Genomic DNA, 17,964 nt, shown 5'->3' on the forward strand with positions numbered 1-17,964 from the left:
ACATCTTTACACATTTTAGACCATCTTAGTCCGGTTTTACTGCTGACAGTTTTTTGACACTTTGCGACTGAAATGCATATCGTCATGCATATCGTCACATGCAATACGTCTTTAGGCATACTTCTTTTCAAGAATATCAATTGTTTAGGTTGCATCTCCAAACTCCATAACATATAAAAGGGGTGGGGAAATAAAGCAGGTGAGCAAAATGTTGGTGACGATTTGAAGCAGAGCTTCAGTGGATTAACAGTACATGTATTTGTATATGTGAACATGCTCAACAATGAGTGAAACTTGAATAATTATTCAGTGGATGAAGATAATTTGAGGGTAGAAAAGTAGAGATGCAAAAGCAGACTTTGCTCCTAACCAGCACGTTTAAAAAATAAAAAAAATAAACTGTGGATGCCGTCAACCTAGATTGTATTGTCCTCAGATTACCTTCCACACTAACTATAGCCTATCAAACGATCCACTTAATCCGAAAGCTAGAGTCTATTTACAGGATGAGACGTTTTCCCTGGGAAAACCCTATGGTATTTGCATACCAGATGTACGGCAAAAGCAGAAGAAACTGAAGAGGATGTAGTGTTTTATATATAAATACAAAACATTACATATATATATATATATATATATATATATATATATATATATTGTAGTTGAAATATGAGGTCTAGGAGCATATATATAGCCTATATTTTAAAAAGCCTATATTTAAAACCAAATCGATTTCACGTCTTTGAGAAACTGATCAGCAGCAGCAGCATTTTACCAACCTTGAAGGCTCATTACTAATGTTGAGTTTTCGCTGGTGTAAGTGGGATGAAGAGAGGAGAGAATAATTCGTCTGCATGGTTGGTTACCTGCATTGAGAGATAGAGCCTATTTTCCCTTGGGAGGCCGTGAGACGTGGGGGGACAGCGGTGGAGGCAAATTTAGTGTGTGTGTGTGTGTGTTTATACATGTCTGTGTAAAAGCGTCCGTGCGTTTGTTCATGCGTTTGAGTGTGTGCGCGCCATGTGTGATAGCGTAGCATGAGTGCAGCGGTGCAGCGCTACCCTGCTACAAAGACCGACGAAGACTGGGGAGATAGTACTGTCGCCTTCTTCACTTCCTCCGAAAAGGTGTGACCTCATCTTCCATGTGTATGATACCTACCCCTTTCTCCTTTGCTCGCTCCATTTGGCGAAGTGGTCCCTAGTCCAACACCATCCGCTTACAGGATACTGGGCCGGGCTTCTGAAAGGTTTCTCATTTCTATTTCGTTCTCTAGTGTGTGCGCGCGCGTGTGTGCTGTGAGGACACGGAACGAGTGAACGAGACAGAAGAGGAGAGACTGAGAGAGGGGAGCGACAGTGTATCATGCATGTGTATTAACTCAGCTACCCGGCAGAAGCAGGAGCAACAGCAGCAGCTGAGAGAGAGGGAGTTGGAGGGAGGAGAAAAATAAGCTCAGGCGCAGGCTGACAAAAGCTGCAGAAGGTTCTTGCCCTCCACTAAAAGAACAAGGAAAACAAAAGGAGGTGGGAGGCATGCAGTACTGAACATACTAGAACCGGAATACCAGACTCCCCTTTCCTCATCCACCTCCATGTTTTGGAGGGGGATTCTACACTAGTCCATTTGACAGCCTTTTTTTTTTTTTTTCTGAATAGAAAGAAAGGATGTCAGTGTCAGGGAAGAAGGAGTTTGATGTGAAACAGATACTAAGGCTTCGTTGGCGCTGGTTCAGCCATTCCTCCCAGAGTTCTGCTGGTGGAGGAGGAGGTGGAGGCGTAGGATACCTTCAAGAGAGCTTCGATCACAGAGGGACGCCTGTCCAGGCCAGACTAAAGAGTCACTCTCGGGACAGAGGTGGCAGTGGAGGGGGACTCCGGAAGCAGAACAGCAACAGTCCGGTCCATAGTATTCTGGTGCCCCCACCTGGACCAACACCTGTCTATGTCAGAGCCAGTAATCAACCGTGCCACCAGCCAAACATTATTCAGAACCTGCAGCAGCAGAGCGACGGGGAACTGCCTAAAAACAGCAGCTCACCTAACAACACCAGGAAGGAGGATGGCTTCAAGAGCAGCCTGGAGAATGAGAAGAGTGTAGAGGAGTCCTTAGAGGCAGAAGCAAGAGACAGGTATGGATGGAAGTGACTCAAAACGATCACAGTCTTATTAAAAGGTGCCTGAAGCAGTTTTCCATTCCAAAAGATAATCGCTTTAGCATCTTGGTTTCTTAAACTATATGCCCAAGCAGATAACACAGTTTTGCAGAAACATTTCAATATGTTGAAATGCTATTATATTAAGTGGGGGAATGCCTTAGATATTCCACTTAAATTGAGCTGGAATATTTTGTGTCAATTTTGTCTGTGCCCAAACTATACTTTTGTCAGTGAAATGGAGTCATCAAGTGTGTTTTTTTTCACTTGTAATGTTATGCGTTCTACAGACTGTTAGACTATAGACTGCAAATTTGCTCTTACTGTTTTTAAAATAACTCCTAGTGTTGCAGCAGCCCTCATAGCTCACCTGGTGGGTATTTTACTTTCATAATATATTTGTCAAATTCATTTAAAGTCATTAGGCATGTTATCCCAGACAATTTTCTGTCATTGTGCAGATAACACATCCTTTGTTTTGGTCATTGAAAAAGAAGAGGTGGATGTTCAGTCTGAACCATGTTGTCCACAGCTCAGACAGCAACAGAGCAGAGATGTTGGCACACATTAATGTATTCCTCCCAGGAGATAAAAGTGGCTAGAGGAAGAACACCCATTATATCAGAGAAAGAGAGAAACATTGAGAAAGAGAGAGACAGAGAGACAGACAGAGCTATAGAGAGTGTGAACACAGGCAGACAGACTTGCCTTATAAAAAGGGCAAACGCATGAATATGAATTATCCACACTAGAGGACATTTTGGTTCCGGCGAAAGGGAAGATTTTTGAGACGGATTACAATTCTAACTTTAAACTTATGCCCCCATATGTTTCTTTTAATAGTATACCCACTTGACCGCTCATTGGTTGGTTTATATCTGGCGAATGTTAATAAAGCAACCTCAGAAATATCATATTCAAATACGTCTTTTGAATATGATATTCCAGGGAGCTATCTTTTTCTTGTTGTGTTGTTACAAGAGTTTAACAGCTGTTGCTGTTGTTGTTGAAAGGTGGAGGTCTAGGAGCAAATCTGAGATGAAACGAATCCATCTCCATTCATTCCCCTCTGTGGCAAAGTGATGATGAGCGCTTCATGAACATGAAGATGTCAATGAATTAAAAAAAATCATAGGATCCTGTTCCTCTGTTATTTAGAGACTTCAAACCTATTTTCACAGATGAGAAGTTACATCTTCAGTATTACTATATAGCAGATATATGGAATGTTTTCAACATACATCCCAGACACTCCTGCAGCTCTGGAAAATCGGTGAACAAACATGAATTATTTGGAATGAATACAAACTCATTTTAAAATAGTTCATGCTCTGCTTATGGGAGGATTGCCAACGGAACATTTTATGGATGAATAATACATTACGTGCATTCTACATTCATTAAACATACTGCTTTCAAGTAAATGTGTAAAATATTGCAAGATCTGTTCAGGGGCCGAAGATTTCACAAGACTCCAATCTCTGAGTTCCAAATCAAACACTATTCTCTTGCTCGACGTTTGACTAGAGCACTATAGATCTTAGTCAATAGAGCACTGTTTAGGGAATAGGGTGCCATTCGGCACACAGACCATATCACATACCCATACCTCATGCTACTTAAATCATATCATATACAGTATAGCCATCTATTGCCAAAACACGTTTCCTAGTGCTGACACTACACTGCATGCCTACAGTATCTTTGAGCTGTGATATCGTTCCCACAGTACAAAGACAGATGGTTAAATCACTATTCTACCTCCTCTTCGCCTCCCTTACAAATTTATTAATTACTCTGTCAGCATCTGCTTTCCATAATTATTGAATTGGGGGAGTTACATTTTGTAATGATTCATCGTCACAGCACTTATTGGAAGAGTTTATTGTAGGATAGGCTGTACTGAATGAAAATGTTAAATTAAATTGGATGTAAACATAAAGTCATGTATTTTATGTAAAAATATGATCACCAAGAAAATACCAGCTTATTTTCTGTTCATATTACTCCAATGTATTTCATAAAGCCCTTTTACATCAGCAGCTGTCACAAAGTGCTTTTACAGTCACCCAGCCTAAAACTCAAAAGAGCAACAACAAGGAATTGATGCATAGCAGCAAGGAAATCTGTCTAGTAGGTTTTTAACCTAGGAAAATACATAGAAAGCAACCTTTCCTCTTCTGGCTGAATGATGATTAAGGGACTACCTGACTTTTTTGGGCCAATTCTATGTTTTTTCATGTTCAGATGACCAGCAGGTCAATAAGGAAGGCGGTGTCCAGAGTCTTTATGCAAAATCCAGATCAGATGCAAAACTAGGTGAACAAGGACAAAGACAACCAGAAGTCGACGGGCCAGGTAGTCCTAAGGTCCTCCTAAGATTCAACAAGACCGGAAAGATCTGAGGGAACATTCCTTACATTCTGTTAAGGTGGATGGAGAGTTGTAAGAGTTCATATTAAGTGAAATATATCTAGTATGACAAGGTCTTTGTTTTGAAGACGGTGGGTAGGCAATGCTCTTGAACTCTTATTGTTCACCAAACTCATTGTTATGCCAATAATCTGGACCCAGAGTCAGAGTGCAAGCAGGATCAAACTCTGTGGATTTGTGTATCTTTAGCTGCTTTTTACCATTAGACCCCGTCATTATGAGCCTCTCGTTTCAAGGCTGTCATGCAATTCCATGAGCTCTTTCAGTGTCTCAAAATACTGGGGCTGTAGTGTAACTTCTCAGAAAAGAACTCACTATCCAAGAAGGATATCAGATAGCATAGCAATAGCTTTTCATTAATATCTTTGTGTTTGTATTGAAGAAAGTCTCAGCATAGAGACAGAATTGAGGGGTAAACATTTGGTTGGGAATTTATGTCTCTACAGGTTGGCATTTACCTACTAAATTACTGTAAATCATTAGCTGTATGCTAACCAGATGTGTTTAGTACTTGAAAAAGATATTCACCGTAATTCCCTCTACCATCTGGGTGGTCATCAATTACCTTTTGCTTTCTAAATTAGTTGACACAATTTCTCAGAATCTCATTAATCTAAACAAATCAGAATCTGTAAGGTTAGGAAAACCTGCGTTTCAGCCTCCTGCAAACCGCAAATGTCAGTCATGTTTATTTATTGCAGCCAGATTCCTTCAAATTACCCTGACAGTTTTTTGGGATGCACACCATACCAACATAATATTTCACATAATTGGGCAGCTAGCCACCTTGAATATGTCCTACATGTTCATCCCTGACATCCAGGCAACCTTTAATTGCTTCCCAAGAAACAACACCTCAACCGGCTTTCCTCTAAGTATATCACACAGTGTAACCTGAATGAAATAGAAACCCTGACCCCTGCTTATAAAACAGTAGCAGAGATTTGAGTCAGCAGCTGTAACCCATGAATGATACCTCAATTCCCCCTCAATCGCCTTGGAAGAGAAATACCACCAGCTTCTCCCTGTCACCGGCAGTAACTCAGTTGTTTCCTTGATGTCGCATCCTGTCTCCTCCACCCATTCAGCTTATTGGGTCTCAGTTGGCGGTTGACACCCAGACTGACGTTCCATTAAACATGTGGAATAAGAGAACAGTAGGAGGATGTATAACCTTTTGGGAAATAAATTGCTACGTAACATGCAAGATAGAAATCATTCTAACAACCCCCTTTGCAATTAATTATTCTTTTCAATATCCTTTAAATGTCTAACTAGGGACATAGGCAAATATATATCTGTACGAGCGGCCTTAAATAGTGGAGAACATAGTAATGATGTCTTAAACTGCCATCAGCATTCTAGTGTAAGCGCTAACATCTGCAAATTTTTCACTTAAATATACATTTCCACTCTCCTGAAATCCCCCAGGCCTCAGCAGAGTAATCTTACAGGTACGGTAATCTATGGAAGCGGAACACCAAATCACACTAAGGAATTGAATATAGTAGTCCTTACTACTGCAAATACTACATTTCTGCACGTAATACATTTTCAGCAGAAAATAAATAAATATAGAATGTGCGCCCAATATCAAACGTATGTAATACACATGAGCCAGAAATACTCACACACCCTGTAAATGTGAATGGTTGAATGTTCAGTAAAGCCAGTGAGACTGAAGCCTGTCTGTTCAGGTTTCCTAGTTTCTGAGGTTTCCTCCCTACCGTGACACATGATTCATTATTAACAAAAAATACATCAATACATATCTTACTGGCTATATCTTACACTATCCATTATGGCCGGGGAGAAATTGCTCCGACAAGATGTTACAGCTCAACTGATACGATTTTCAACACACAGAATCTCAAATACACCAGTAGTAACCTGTTTAAAAAAAACAACAAAGAATAGGGTTCCGTATGGGACAGTATGAACCCTGGTCAAAAGTGTGGTGCACTGTATGGGATAGGATGCTGTGCGGGACTCACCCAGAGGTGTGGGTGTGGGGGGTCATAACAGCAGTCAGGGAGAGATATATTGGTGCAATAACTCGTCTCCATTAATATCGGTAGCAATTTTCCTCCGTGTGCTCCCAGACACAAAGAGACCCGCGGTCGTTTAGCGAACCCCAGATATCCTTTGGGGATTCAGATATAAAGACGGCATGCTGTTAAAAAAGACTGCTACCGTTTAGGCTACAAAAACATGCCAATATTCAAGTACATTTGTGACAACAAATGGAACACAAGATGTAAAGCGTTATCTATTTTTCTGTGTGGTGAGTATGGTGGGAGGAAATAATTATCTACAGCGCAAGCTGCTAGTCTCCTGCCTCACTGCTGGGTTGAGTGATAGCAGTGAATGAAAGAATATGACTGTACAAATCCGAATGCTTGCGTACTGGATAGTGAATATAAAAGGCAGAGAGACAGTGGGATCTCATGGACCAAGCACTATGTGGACTGCCTTGGCATGCCTTGTGTGTCTTTGTGTAAGTACTTTCTCTATCAATCCAATGCATTGAGGGGCAGTGGACTGCATTAATCCGTTCTGAACGTGCAGTCTACAGTAGTTGACTTCCATCTGAATCTGTTTTCTCCCCCCTCTTTGTAAAAGCATGGAGTTGACATTAGTTATAATAAGATGTATCACACTGGGCCTTAGAGCATGACCTTTACATTCCGGTGGAATGAGTCCCAGAAGACGTGCAAATATCAAATCAGGGCTTTACATAAGCAATCCTAAGATATGCTGTAGCATAGGCCTGCAAAACAGTCATGCGACAGACATTAAATGTATATGCGTGTGTATATACGCATATACGCCAAATTTACTCAGAAATTTACTTTCGCAGGTAATAGTGGTAAGCACACAAAACATGGTTTGAAATAGAAAGAAATTCTGGTGCTGTTACGGGTTGAATTCCGGCCGCACCCTTTGCTATCTTGCGAGATTTGACATTGTTGAATCAATGTGATTAAGTATTTATTTTGAGTTAACTTTAAGCCGATCACCTCAGTGTTTAGTAGAGTGGGAGAAGGCTGGATCTATGACCCTACTTGTGAACAGTGTGCTGTTTGGCGAATAGGATGCCACCTGGGGCTGAGGCATAATTGTACAAGAGGAACCTTATTTCACCGTTCTCTGGAAGGAAACGTAGCTTTTGCTTGCGGTGTGAGGATGAAGGGCTTGGCATTCAACATTTATAACAATTCAATAATGCTCTAATTAATACACAGCACTGACTACTTGTGTTTTAGCTGACAGATGCAATGTTTCAACCCTTTGAACTTACAGTGCTGCCCCCCAAAAGTCTCTTGACAACTGCTTTAGGGTTACAAGGAACAACTGGTATTTTTACTACGAAGTAACCCGCACACACCAGATCTGTGGGACTGAAAGATGAAACACTCAGAAAGATACGCTAACTCACAATTCGCACCTACCTTTCAGTCACCTTCTGTACCCCCATTTAGCTCTCACATTTCACACTGTGTGCTCGCCTTCCACATTAAGCCCTCAAACTCAGAATCTGCCTTTACACAGTATGTTACCTTAACTTAACCTTGAACAAATGCCTGGGCAATGTTGCATAAAGGACTCTTGTTAAGAATTTCCAAAAGATGCTCTGGTTTTAAAGACCCATTTAATGGCTCAGTGTGTACCCAATGAACAACCCGGGTTCTGAAAAGGAAATAAACACCTCAAAGAAATTTACAGCTCCCAAGAATGCTATACCAAGGCAATTAGTGTCCTGGAGATTGGTAGGCATGAAAAATCCTTACAACGTGCTTCAGAGCCCATACAAAGGTAATGCATCCAGATTTTACAGCCCCATTCCTTATACAGTCTTGTTTAGTGTTGCGTCCCAAATTCTACTTTATTGTCGATGTAGTGCCCTACTGTTTCGGACCAGAGCTTCATGTGCCCTGGACTAAGGTAGTGCACCATGAAATTATATGATGTCATTTGGGACGGGTCCCATGGTTCCATGCGTCAGATGAAGTTAACGGTGACAGGGCAATAAATTACAGTTGTATTTAGCATTAAGTATCCCAAAACATGTTTATTCTATAGGCTGTTAGTAAACCAAGTCTGCTTTATGTAAAAATCCTTTTAAGAAAGTTTTAAAGATTGTTTCTGAAAGGAGAAAAGCCACACATTCTCCTGTACTTTAGAATGCTTTCATTATTATTTTATAAGAATATTATTATATTGCTGTTGACTAATAGCACAGACTTATGGAGGTTGATATTTCTTTACTTCTCTATGTACAGTGTGCTTCAAAAAAGTTTTAAAACTATTAATCTACCCCTCCGAAGCCTTCAGAACCAGTTAATTCCCCCTGATAGCTGGGAATGTTCGTACAGTGTAACAAACTGCTTCAGAAACTGGATTTCCCTGCGTGAAGGACACCAAAGTAACTGGCCTGAATTATCTGCCATGAGTCTAAAGGATTATTTAGACTGTAAAACAGCATGTAATCTACCAGTCTTCGGGGAGAAGTGCTCAGCGTATAGCATCAACACACTACAGCGAACGGGGAGCCAGCCTGTTTGTTTAGCCCATGTCTATCAAAAATAAGAATAATAATTTGTTTGGAATGCTCCCTGTCCCATCAGAGAGATCGCTTTCTTTATCCTCTTATGTATATAGTTCAGTAGTTACGGCCTTAGTTTTGGCTTAGACTGGTGAAGAAGGCTTCTGGTTAAATGGTTTTGACTGGCACAAAGCAATTTAGGTTTCATTATATTAATTTGGTTCATGTATAACTTAATTTATTTCATGTGATACAACCGAAAAGATAGGTATGCTTGATACCAGATAGGTGTCCAGATCATAATATTTGATAAAGAAAAGTGATTTGACATTGTCAGTTTTTGTACATGTGGTGGTTGGAAATCTAGCAAATGGGGCTGATTGCATTATTCAAACTTTTAGTAATATTTTATTAAGTAACATTTACTATTCACGGTCCATTTGTGCCCTAAACATTTTTGGTATCTGTAGCATTATAAGTATTTAAAATGTTCCTTACAGGGCTCGTTCAGTTTATTAATATGATCCCCATTAGGTGTTGCAATTGCAGCTGATGCTCCTCCTACGATACTGTAAACACAAAACATAACATAATAGAGATAATTAGAACTAGAACAGCTCGAGGAGAGAACCACAAAACTACAGGACCAGTTTGCTTAAATACACTCTTGAAAAAGCAGGAATCTCTTTATCAGAGCTCTAGCTGATTATTTAGTCTTACACAGATTCTTCTTCCTGTTCTTCTTCTTGTTCATTGTTTTCATCCTCCTCCTCCTAGGTTGGCTCTGAGCAACTGCTCCAGGATGAGCTCCAACCGCTCGGATGAGTTTTTCCAGGCCACAAACCATGCTGAACAGACCTTTCGCAAGATGGAGACATATCTCCAGCACAAGCAGCTGTGTGATGTTCTTTTGATAGCAGGAGATCACAAGATCCCAGCTCACAGGTCAGTTCTACTAATTGATTTGCACCAGCACTGTGCTTTATGGAGATACTGCAAACACTTGACTGTGCCATGTGTTTCACCCTGTTCCCTTTATAAAGCACTACTTTTAATCAGGGCTTATTCCCTATGTAGTACAGTACTTCAGTCTACAGCCCATAATGTATCATCAAAAGTAATTCACTTTGTATGGAATTGGGTGCCATTTGAGGTGCATAAAATGATTAATCAGGATCAATAGGATTGAGATAGGCACCTGTGGGAGTATTTCCACTCGTCTCCATCTTAGATTCTACAGTCAATAGTGCTATTAGCTGGAATACATTTAAGAAGGCCAGCATAACATATTGATACAATTGAAGTAGCCATAAAAGAGAGGAGCCTTGACTGTTTCTGAGAGGGTGTAGGTATAAAACACAAATACTCCTTTTTCTAAAACCTTTAATTTCAATGATTGGTCTTAAATGACTAGCTGCTAGCTATTCTCATAGGCTAATGCTTATCAGCCAACTAAAATGATTGATGTGGTTGGACGTGATCCAACTGTTTTTACTAAAGCATCCTTACCACAAGTTCAGAAGTGTGTTCTGATCACATTTATTTAATCACCAGTAGAAACATGTAAGGATAATTAGTTTTAAAAATAAGAAGCATTGATGTTTTCTCACCACTTTACACCACTGGTGTAAACTTCCATCCCTGTGGGATAATTATCTTTCCTTTGACATTTGGTCTTTGACATTCATTGTCATATCATGTTGAAACTGAAGCATTCATCACCTTGAAAATTAAGATTAAAAATTATTTTAATTAGGTGATAAGACAATTTATTTCTACAGTCTACACTAACAAGGCCAAATACGATGATTCAGTTTCCACAAATTGAATAAATCCTTTCATGCTGTAGACCCTTTAGCTCTATACATTCTTCATGTTAAAAACACAAAGTCAAAAACTAGAGCTTTAATATTATCCTGTGTTTGCATGGACATTGCATTGCTCCAGACATCTGTGCTGCAGTGTATCTTGCAACATCCCAGGTTTAGAAGCAGTAGGTTTTGATTGCTAATTCATAACACCTATAAGAGTCATTGCCTTTGACTTGGCTGAGGAAAGTTTCATGTTACATAATCCTCCTACTTTTGCTCGATTAAAGGTCATGGAGGTGTGTTAAATGGATGAGCAAAAAATTTTTTTTTTTTGGGAAAACCCTCTTGATTTTCTTTAGGTCAAGCATTATGCAAAAATATATTACCATATATCCACTTAGTCCAGGGGTTTCCGTATGGCCCCCATATATTAAAATTGAAAGGTGTTGCAGGGCATACAGTGGATATAAAAAGTCTACACACCCCTGTTAAAATGCCAGGTTTTTGTGATGTAAAAGAATGAGACAAAGATAAATCACGTGTAAGGTTTTTATTTTTCATTTTCCCTCTTGAAGATTTCAGTTTGTTTTTCAATTGAATTGTTCACATTATAGTTCACATTAAAAGTGGAAAAGTTCTGACATGATTTATCTTACAAAAAACCTGGCATTTTCACAGGGGTGTGTAGACTTTTTATATTCACTGTACATGGTGAAATTAAAAACTTGTTAAGACCCTTTGCTACAACTCTGTATATAAGTTAGCACAACCAGAAAATGACACAATCTTTAAACACACAAAGTTGTATTTTTTATGTAGACAATAATCTACTCATTTTTTATTACACATATCTCAAAGCAAACTAATTTAGTTATGACAGCAGCGTTTGATCACTCCCCACATTGGTTCTTACATTAGTGGAACTGAAGCAAACCGGATGAAGAATAAACACAATTAGAGGGCAGAGTCTTATCTGTTGGAAATCATTTAAAATGTTGTTTATGAGATCATTGCATTCAATTGTTTTTTTCTTTTCTTTTGCTTCTTCAACAAATTGGATGTACTCACTTAGAACAAAAGGGGAAGCTGTTAGAGAACCACTGAGCTGAGTATCCCAATATCATCTGAAACTCCCAACTAGCTAGCCATTTCTACCCGTAAATCAAAGTGAGATACAGGGCTATATTTCAAAACATGGCACAGTAATTGCTCACACAGTCTGTGTTACTGATATGAAATACCACTGTCTGTCACGCAGCAGCCTTTGGAGAAAAAATACAGACTGTACTAGTACAACAATAAAAATTGCTACTTAAATTAAAAGCATTTTATCTGGTCGCAGATAGCATTCTGCAGGTTTGTATACGACAGAAGTTTCACAGCTCCATCAGCATTTCATTATGTAAGGGATAATCAATGCCAATGAAGGCATTCATGAATACTGTGAGGTTGGTTGCGTTCTGGTTGCAAACGAAACATCCGTATCCCAAATTCCACCCAATTTCCAAAGTAAGGATTTCTGTACTTTTAGTGAGCTAGCTCATATTGTTTTGTCTACCAAAAAAAACCAACCAAATTTCCAAACTCTCAATGCGGCTCCCAAACCTCTCTTCAATCAAAATGCTTAGAAATGACAGAAAAATGTCTGTGTCTAAACCAAAAGCCCATAAGCAGGCTAACATTTTGTCAGCTCATGGAATTCATGTTAAAAAAGGCAACACTTATGCTTGGCCTAAACTATTAAAACATTATTTTGTCTGGAAAGATTTGTGTGGGGCAGAATGATGTGGTTATTGAATTTACTATTTAATATTGCTGAAGTGAATAAAAACCATCAATAATGAATAATTTTGTAACTTATGCGCATATAATCACTTTTGAGCTTAATACAATATGCAAATCAAGGAGCTTTATCTGTTTATGCCGTTGACCCAAAGTTGCCGTTAATATGGAGAGGTTTATTTGCAAATGGACCCACCGCTATCGTAAAGGTAATTTCAAAAGTAAGACATTAAATAGGGAATACGTTTTGTAGCTTACACACACAGATCTTTATGATGAGAAACAGCAATTACAACTGTTTTGCATTGAGCCTACCTTGTTGTTGTTTTTGTTCTAATACAGACTGGTCTTGAGTGCAGTGTCAGACTACTTTGCTGCCATGTTCACCAGTGATGTTAGAGAGGCCAATCAGGAGGAGATCAAGATGGAGGGTGTAGATCCAGAAGCCTTGGGCTCGTTGGTTCACTTTGCATACACTGGTGAGTGCTCTGTACCCACTCACTCATTCACTAAGTCACTCACTAACTCATTCACTAGGTCATTCACTAACTCATTCACTAAGTCTGTAACTCACTCATTCACTAAGTCAGTCACTGACTCACTTATTCATTAAGTCAGTCAGTCACTCACTTATTCAGTAAGTCAGTCACTCACTCACTCATTCACTAAGTCAGTCAGTCACTCACTCACTCATTCACTAAGTCAGTCACTCACTCATTCACTAAGTCAGTCACTCACTCATTCACTAAGTCACTAACTCATTCACTAAGTCAGTCACTCACTCACTAAGTCAGTCAGCTGTTGAGCAGATTTTTCAGTTACTGGCACAAAGCTTTTAATAATTCTCATTCACTCAATGCACCTATTTTTGCCCTTAATTTGTGATTTCTACTAATCTAACATATGAAATTGATGAACCAATTAGCAAGTGTCTTTTTAGTTTCAAGACCTATATAGGCATACACATATGTTTATTTGAAATAACAGAAAATTAGCCTTTACTGCTTGGTTGCAGGAAATCCATTTAAAAAAAAAATCTGACATGAATGAACTTCCATCTGCACTTTAACCGCAATAGATTGAGCGCATCATATGTCAAACCTAACCTCTATTTTCTGATGGATACTTTGACCCTGTTCTGAAATCTTTGTCAATGTTACAGGTGTCCTGGAACTGAAGGAGGAGACAATAGAGAGTTTACTGGCGGCAGCCTGCCTATTGCAGCTCTCACAAGTCATTGAGGTTTGCTGTAACTTTCTCATGAAACAACTCCATCCGTCTAATTGCCTGGGGATACGTTCATTCGCTGATGCCCAGGGATGCATGGATCTGCTAAACGTGGCCCACAACTACACCATGGTAGGCATTTAAACAGAGTGTGTTTCAAATGTTCTCCCTTTCATGGTGCATTCCTTTTGACTGCGGCCATCTTCTTTTCAGATCAGACTTAACACATTTTTTGATTATTAGTGTTGTTTAAAAACATTGGTTGTTTTGTCAAAACACAACTGGAATATTCATTACATGCATTTTCCGAAGACCCAGTGCACATTTTTGATGGGTACTGTCTATCCATGCCTACCCCCAGCTGTTTGCTGCACAGGAAGAAACAACTTGCGGAGATGCTGCTCTATCTGTTATCTCCTGAAGGACATCTGCTCCTGTCTGTTTCCATAGAGCTCTGTCCAGGACAGAGGTTAATCTAATCTCAGAACACTTGCACGACCATTTCCTGTTCAATCCCTCCAAAAATGAACAAATGTTCCAAATGGCACCCTTTTTTCTAATGCACTAGCCTACTTTTGCAAGAGTCAGTGGTGCATTGTATACTGTGAGTAAGGCATTAGGGTGCTTTTTGGGACACAAGAGCTGGACAATCTCAGAGATCACCATTCAGAGCATCCTGAATCAACTGTCCTCTGGGTTCCTAATCATCTGTTTCTTATTTTGATAAGGATGTTTTTGTCACTAGTTTTTACTGAATATCAGATTTTTCATGACATCCTGTTCTATCGTGAAGTGTCGATATTTTTTCAGAGTGCTCTAAAACGCACTGGATCGTATCCTTTTCCTGCATTTAATGAACCCTGGCCCTGGATGTCCTTGTGTTATATTCCAGTACGATTTCTCCACAATTGGCCTGTTTTAAAATGAACAAGTTCCTAAAAACCAGTGCCATTTTATTTCCTTGCTAGAATTTCTTTATCAACTCAACAAACAATATCCATATGTTCCTGTTCAAACCTTTTAAAACCTTTATTTTTCAGTGCCCTTGTGTAACAAACTACTTCTTACCACAGATGTGTGGGTGTAAAGGCACCCTATCTATTCCTTACTCAGAGTGTGTCAGGCTCATTTTAAAAGTTATATATAGTGAATGTGGTGCTATTTTGGATGCCCCACGTCTTCAAATTGTTGTGACCAGAAGTGTCTGCAGTGCAGAATCATGTGTTAAATTTGTTGTCAGCATTCTGCTGGAAATTACAAATAATGAATATAAACCAATGTCAAATTACCGTGTGATGTAGTATCTCTCCCTCTGAATTACCAGAACAGATCAATGGAGGCTCATTCAATTAAGCTTGTCTCTGCTAACCTCCTAAAGCCCCAGCCTTACGACAGATTTTGTGAAGCTGACTATATTATATAATTGATTAATGTTCAATAGCATGCTTGTTTTTCTTAATTGTTAGGCACTCGCATTAAAGGAGGGTTAAATAAGTTAAAGTTATTCTGGCCTGTGCAATAAATAACACCTCAGGGACCTGTTCCTATAGTGAGACAAAAGGTCAATGTATTTTTTTGCACTCCTTTAAATCTCATTTATGTTGGACATTACAAAGCAGTATAAAGTAGGGCTTTTATATAGCATCATCTCTAATGATACTATCCAGATACTATGTCCTTGAAGAGGCAATCACGTAAATCAATGTACAGTATATTCCCTCTGATAACAGCCAAAACAAATTGAGGATTCATCTGTATAACGATGTATGGCAAGCTTTAGAACATTCTGTTCTTTTCAGTTAGCGCCAATGTGACTGTTAGTGTACTTTTCATTTTACTGTATTGTTTGTATTTTAGACCACAATGAATAACTTGCTCTGCAGTCTCCAAATGTATTATTTATTAGATTTCAGGCATTTCTTAGGCCGTTTTTTGAGAATCCATCAACAGTGTTGCTTTTCAAATGTTTAGATCTTTTATATTTAGTTAACAAGAATAACAGCTCTGGCCATTTCTTCATCATGTTATTTATCAGGTGTGTTTTTGTATAAATATAGTTAATGTTGGTCAAAGACAACTTCAACTTTCTTACTTGCAAGACGTTCACACTAGATCAACCTAGCTGATTTACCAAATTAAGAAATACCTATACTCCTACATGCACATAGTAATGTATTATTTATTTTATTTATTTTCTCTTTTGCCCTGGCAGCACTTGACAATTGGATATACAATAATTATTTTGCAATCCAGCGTAATCGGAGGTTGCAGTATTTCTCCCTTTTCGATTAACTCCTACACAATTCGTGTGATTTATTTTTAAGGAGCATTTCCTGGAGGTGATTCAGAACCAGGAGTTTCTCCTGCTTCCTACATCGGAAATCGTCAAACTCCTGGCCAGCGATGATATTAACGTACCAGACGAGGAGACTATATTTCAGGCGCTGATGATGTGGGTGCGGTACGATGTCCAGCATCGCCAGCAGGATTTAGGAGTGCTTTTAGCTTACATACGCCTGCCTCTTCTACCCCCACAGGTAAGAAGTCAGTACGGTGTCTGTTGTAGTGCACGCTGCGTGGAAAAAAGGGTTCTACTCAGGACTTTGACTACACTATCACAGTTTTTTGTTGTTGTGAGTTTACACTGCAATTCAATTTGATCCTCTAAAATCTTTGCGCTGAAAGGAACTCTCTTTTAATTCCAGCTTCTTGCCGACTTGGAGAACAACAAGATGTTTTCAGACGATCTGGAATGCCAGAAGCTTCTAATGGAAGCCATGAAGTACCACCTATTGCCGGAACGCCGGCCCATGTTCCAGAGCCCCAGGACTAAACCCAGAAAATCCACTGTAGGAGCGCTCTATGCTGTGGGAGGCATGGATGCTACCAAAGGTTAGGCCTATACTACATTTGCAATAGATTTCTAGATTTGGCATACCATTTAAAAGAATGATGTATACACAGAGCAAATACATTTAAAAAAAATTGATGAAAAATTTACATTTTAGTAATTCAGCTGATGCCCTTATTCAGAGCGATTTAGAGTAGTGAGTGAATAGATTTCCCCCGTGGGATTTGAACCTACAACCTCTGGCGTTGCAAGAGCCATGCTGTAGCAACTGAGTCATATGGGACACAAGACCCAGTTCTCTATATAAAGTTCATATGGTACCTGAGACAGCTCCATGTGTTGCTAATGTTTGTGTTAACGTAAGCTCTTTTGACATTTATGAGTGTAACACTAAATACTTGGGGTGAGTACAAAGGGGTAAAGTTAAATCTGAGCATTCTAGGTGTAACACCTGGGTAGTTCTGAGGTGGAAACTTGGCAAAGTGCACAATTTGACAAGTCCCCTATGGACCCCATTAGGTAATGCATTATAGAGGCATGGACTCTGTCCAAGGTTATTTCTACCCTGTAACAGAAATTGCTCCCTATTCCTCATGGACTTCAATAATATATTGTATCCTATCCACAAAGAAAAACACATTATACCCCAAAAATGTTATGCATTATTCGAACACTGTCTAAAACGATGAGAAAGACCCAGATAAGAGTCATAATTTTCATTAAGATATGAGTGAGCTGAAATGGGGACCCATATGCCAAATTGTTAAGCAATTTTGAAATAGAAAGCGACACCATTTACAATACAGCCATTCTGAATTAATGTCTCCCTGTATAGAAGCATACAATGAAAGCTTTTACAATACTCAATGATCACATTTCCCTTGAACTATCTGCTTCACATTTTTGCATTTAATTCAGGTCCCCATTAGCACTGCTGAGGCAGTAGCTACATTTCCTGGGTTTCAGACACTCAGTTTGCTGTTAATGTTCTACACACAGCAGTTTAGACTCCTCGACTTGCTTAATCACCACATTTTCAGTAATACATGTTTAAAGTCTCAAGCGAACAATTTATCCCAAATATATATATTTTTTTTGTAATCAGGACCAACCGAGCTGATATAATCTAGAGAGATGGCCTAAGTTCCCTTGAGGTGGC

The 17,964-nt window shown here is 39.2% G+C and overlaps 1 protein-coding gene across 4 annotated transcripts in view; it reads left to right on the forward strand.

Annotated features, from left to right (window-relative positions):
- The window catches only part of klhl4 (kelch-like family member 4), a 47,531-nt gene that overhangs the window by 10,935 nt on the left and 18,632 nt on the right, over positions 1 to 17,964 (forward strand). Inside the window, exons 2-8 of one of the 4 annotated variants that reach the window (XM_010906043.4) lie at positions 1,277 to 1,526; positions 1,659 to 2,131; positions 9,912 to 10,079; positions 13,070 to 13,206; positions 13,890 to 14,086; positions 16,279 to 16,491; positions 16,660 to 16,846. In XM_010906043.4, the coding sequence (XP_010904345.1) occupies positions 1,668 to 2,131; positions 9,912 to 10,079; positions 13,070 to 13,206; positions 13,890 to 14,086; positions 16,279 to 16,491; positions 16,660 to 16,846 (1,366 nt within the window). In that variant the 5' untranslated portion in view covers positions 1,277 to 1,526; positions 1,659 to 1,667. Of the gene's footprint in view, positions 1 to 769; positions 1,128 to 1,276; positions 2,132 to 9,911; positions 10,080 to 13,069; positions 13,207 to 13,889; positions 14,087 to 16,278; positions 16,492 to 16,659; positions 16,847 to 17,964 lie in introns of those variants that run through there. The other 3 variants (XM_020045228.3, XM_020045227.3, XM_010906044.4) reach the window with 3 other exon arrangements.

This window comes from Esox lucius, chromosome 4 (genome assembly GCF_011004845.1).
Source record: "Esox lucius isolate fEsoLuc1 chromosome 4, fEsoLuc1.pri, whole genome shotgun sequence".
Lineage (NCBI taxonomy): Eukaryota > Metazoa > Chordata > Actinopteri > Esociformes > Esocidae > Esox > Esox lucius.